General features: G+C 41.9%; 1 protein-coding gene across 1 annotated transcript in view; it reads right to left on the bottom strand.

The window, feature by feature from the left end:
• The window catches only part of LOC116101862 (cytochrome P450 2B1), a 116,546-nt gene that overhangs the window by 103,841 nt on the left and 9,343 nt on the right, over nt 1-3,362 (bottom strand). The window contains exons 2-3 of the mRNA XM_031385803.1: nt 1,009-1,171; nt 709-858 (exon numbers count right to left, since the gene is read on the bottom strand). Coding sequence (XP_031241663.1) covers nt 709-858; nt 1,009-1,171 — 313 coding nt within the window. The remainder of the gene's footprint in view (nt 1-708; nt 859-1,008; nt 1,172-3,362) is intronic.

Genomic DNA, 3,362 nt, shown 5'->3' with positions numbered 1-3,362 from the left:
TGGACACTGTGAACTTCATGACTCTTTCCCTGTTTTTATGTATTTCCTTCTCTCTCCCCAGGGTGTGTGTGTGAATATGTGTGTTTAGGTTGTGCTTATGTGTGTGTTCATGTGTGTGTGTGTGTATGTGCATGTGTATGAGTGTGTGTGTGTGAATGTGTGTTTATGTGTGTGAGTGAATGTGTGTATGTTTATGTGTGTGTTTATGTGTATGTGTGTTCATGTGTGTGTATGCACATATGTATTTATGTATATGAGTGTGTGTATGTGTGTGAATGTATTGTGACAGTGGATGTGTGTATATTTCTGTGCATGAGTGAATATGTGTATGTGAGTGTGTGCTTATGTGTGTGTGTGTGTGCATGTGAGTGTGTGTATGTTTAGTGTATGAGTGTGAGTGTGTACATGTAAGTGTGTGTGTTTAGTGTGTGAGTGTGGGTATGTGTGTATGTGTATGTGTGTGTGTGTATTTATATATAAGTGTGTGTCTGTGTGTGAATGTGTGTGAGTGACTATGGGGGTGTGTGTGTGAGTTTGTTTATGTGTATGTGAATATGTATTTATGTGTATGTTTGTGTGTGTGTGTGTGTGTGTGTGTTTCTCTACACATGGATGTCTCTTTCTCTTTCTTTGGCTGTACACTCATGTCTCAGCTTTGCCATCTTCCTTCATGCCCATCTTCCTTCATGCCCATTCTCCTGGACTCACCCTGGGATTTCTTCAGTTCCTCCACCAAACATTGGGCTTCCTCCTGAATCCGCTCCTCCACACTCCTCTTTCCCATCCCAAAGTCTCTCATGGTGGCCAGAGAGAATCTGCGAAGGGTCTTCCAACGTTCCCCATTGGCAAAGATCACACCTGAGAAAGTAGAAAAAAGGTGGGAATGTCACACAGGAAATTCAAAGAAACCTGGGTCCTTCCCCAGCCTTTAACCTCCCCCCCTTTCAAAATCACCTCTCTCTGTGCCCATTCTCCATCCTACCTCATCCCAAACTCTGAGAATCTTACCATATTCCTTGAAGATCTGCTTAACAACAGCAACTGTCCCCCGGCCAGCGAAAGCCTCAGCTTGGCCTACCAGAGCCTCCCTTATGGTGTCTGTCCCACACAGCATGACCACAGGCCTCGGTCCCAGGTGTATCGTGAACACATCTCCATATTTTTCTCGAAGCTGCCAAGCATGAATTCACCAAGACCGGAGTTAGCCAGCACAGACATTGTTGTTAAATTATAAAACAAACAAACAACAAAAAAAACCCACTTATACAGATTGGTAAATAAGCTGGCCCTTGCCACTTCCTTTTCTGAGGACCTAGAAAGTTCAGGGTGAATCCACCACCAGGAAGGTGTCCCTTGATTGGTTAGATGTTCTAAGCAGTCCTGTACTACAGTCTGACTGTGAGTGCTGCGCTAGTGCCATATGCTCAGCACTGAGGAAGTAATAAGGAGGCTCAGGGATTCTAGGGAATCTCTAGCTGCTATTGAGCTGGAGGCCAGCCTGGGCAACATGGAACCTTATCTGAAAAATAAACAGGTTATAGATATGATATAGGAAAATTGATAATAAAACACTTCAATAAAATTGATAATAAAGGGCTGGAGAGTTAGCTCCATGGTTAAGAGCACTGACTGCTCTTCCAGAGGTCCTGAGTTCAATTCCCAGTAACCACATGGAGGCTCACAACCATCTGTAATGGGATCTGATGCCTCTCCTGGTGTATCTGAAGACAGCTACAGTATACTCTCATATAATAAATATTTTACTTAAAAAAAGAGCTGATTTGCAAGAAAAAAATTGATAATAAAACAGTTCAATAAAATTGAATTGATGTTACAAAGGATTCACCAACTTGCTTAGAAAATAGTACACTGCACAAGGTAGGGTTTGGTTAAGTGCTGCCTCTAATGTGCCTTGGAGATAAGTAACAAACTAATCAGGATTGTTAAAAACTATAGGAAAAGATTTGTGCCTTAAACACAACTGAAGTTTGGGCTTGCTGAGAATATGGATCTGTTAAGATTTATTTGTTAAGATTGTTGCCAATTAGGTTCCTTTTGCATATGAAGGAAGATGGCTCTACTGGACAATTCAAAGGGGACAGCACTTGGTAACAACCACCATTAAGTCCTGATTCTCTTATAAGGAAGAGCAAAATTCTTCCAGAAGAGCAGGATGACCCTGGTATGGTGGATTGAATAAGAATGGACTACATAGGCTTATATGTTTGAATGCTTAGTCACCAGGAAATGACAATATTTGAAAAGATTAGAAGTATGGCCTTGTTGGAGGAAATGTGTCACTGTGGGTTGGGCTTTAGATTTTAAAAGCCCCCACACCAAGCCCAGAGTTACTGTCTGTCTACAGACCAAGATGCAGCTCTCAGCTACTGCTCCAGCTCTGGCCATGCCTGTTGTCATGCTCCTGCTGTGATGGTAATGAACTAAATCTCTGAGCCTATAATCCAGGCCCAACCAAATGCTTCCTTCTAAGAGCTGCCTTGCTGCTGGAGTTACCCTCCCCTCTGGAGTCACAGCACAGCACAGAACACTGACCGAGGCCCGGAGTGACAACCATTCAAGTGGACAGCACTGGTTTACTCAAAAAGTGATGATGACAATATCTCTGCTATAAATCTACCATTTATCTGAAACAGGCAGACTAGAAATTCACGGCTCTGTAAAATATGTTTAATTGCTCAAAGTCTAATGTGGGAATGGGACCTAAAATTGATTTACAGATGACACTGCTTGTGGGTCGCTAATGCCCAAACTCTGTAAAAGCCATTAAAATTTTCTGTTTGAGGGCTGGAGAGATGACTCAGTAGTTAAGAGCACTTACTGCTCTTCTGAAGGTCCATAGTTCAAATCCCAGCAACCACATGGTGGCTCACAACCATCCTTAACTAGATCAGATGCCTGCTTGTGGAGTGTCTGAATACAGCTACAATGTACTTATATAATAAATTAATTAAATCTTTAAAAAAACATTCTCTGGGGTGGTAGCCAAAACCAGATGTGCATTATTAAAGTTTTGTCTTTATTTCTCAAGTATTAGGAGTAAATTCTCACTGGTGAAGGGAGAGGACTTAGCCTGCTTCTTGAGATATAGATATGGATAGATACAAATATATAAAGATATAGATATGAATATGATGTGGATATGAATGTAAATAGGATAAAGATCCTTCCCTATATCTTTCAATCTGGCCAGCTCTGGAATCTCAACCATGAACCATACTTTCTGTGACCCAGCCTCAACCTGATCAATGCCTTCTGATGACTTTCTGAATGAATGAGACTGACCCACCCACTGGGTTACATGGGAGGGGAAATGGATGATCCCTGGTGGTAGTCCTGACTGT

This window comes from Mastomys coucha, unplaced genomic scaffold (assembly GCF_008632895.1).
Source record: "Mastomys coucha isolate ucsf_1 unplaced genomic scaffold, UCSF_Mcou_1 pScaffold21, whole genome shotgun sequence".
Classification (NCBI taxonomy): Eukaryota; Metazoa; Chordata; class Mammalia; order Rodentia; family Muridae; genus Mastomys; species Mastomys coucha.
The sequence above is the reverse complement of the archived record's forward strand: the minus strand, read 5'-3'. Positions and strand labels throughout refer to the sequence as shown.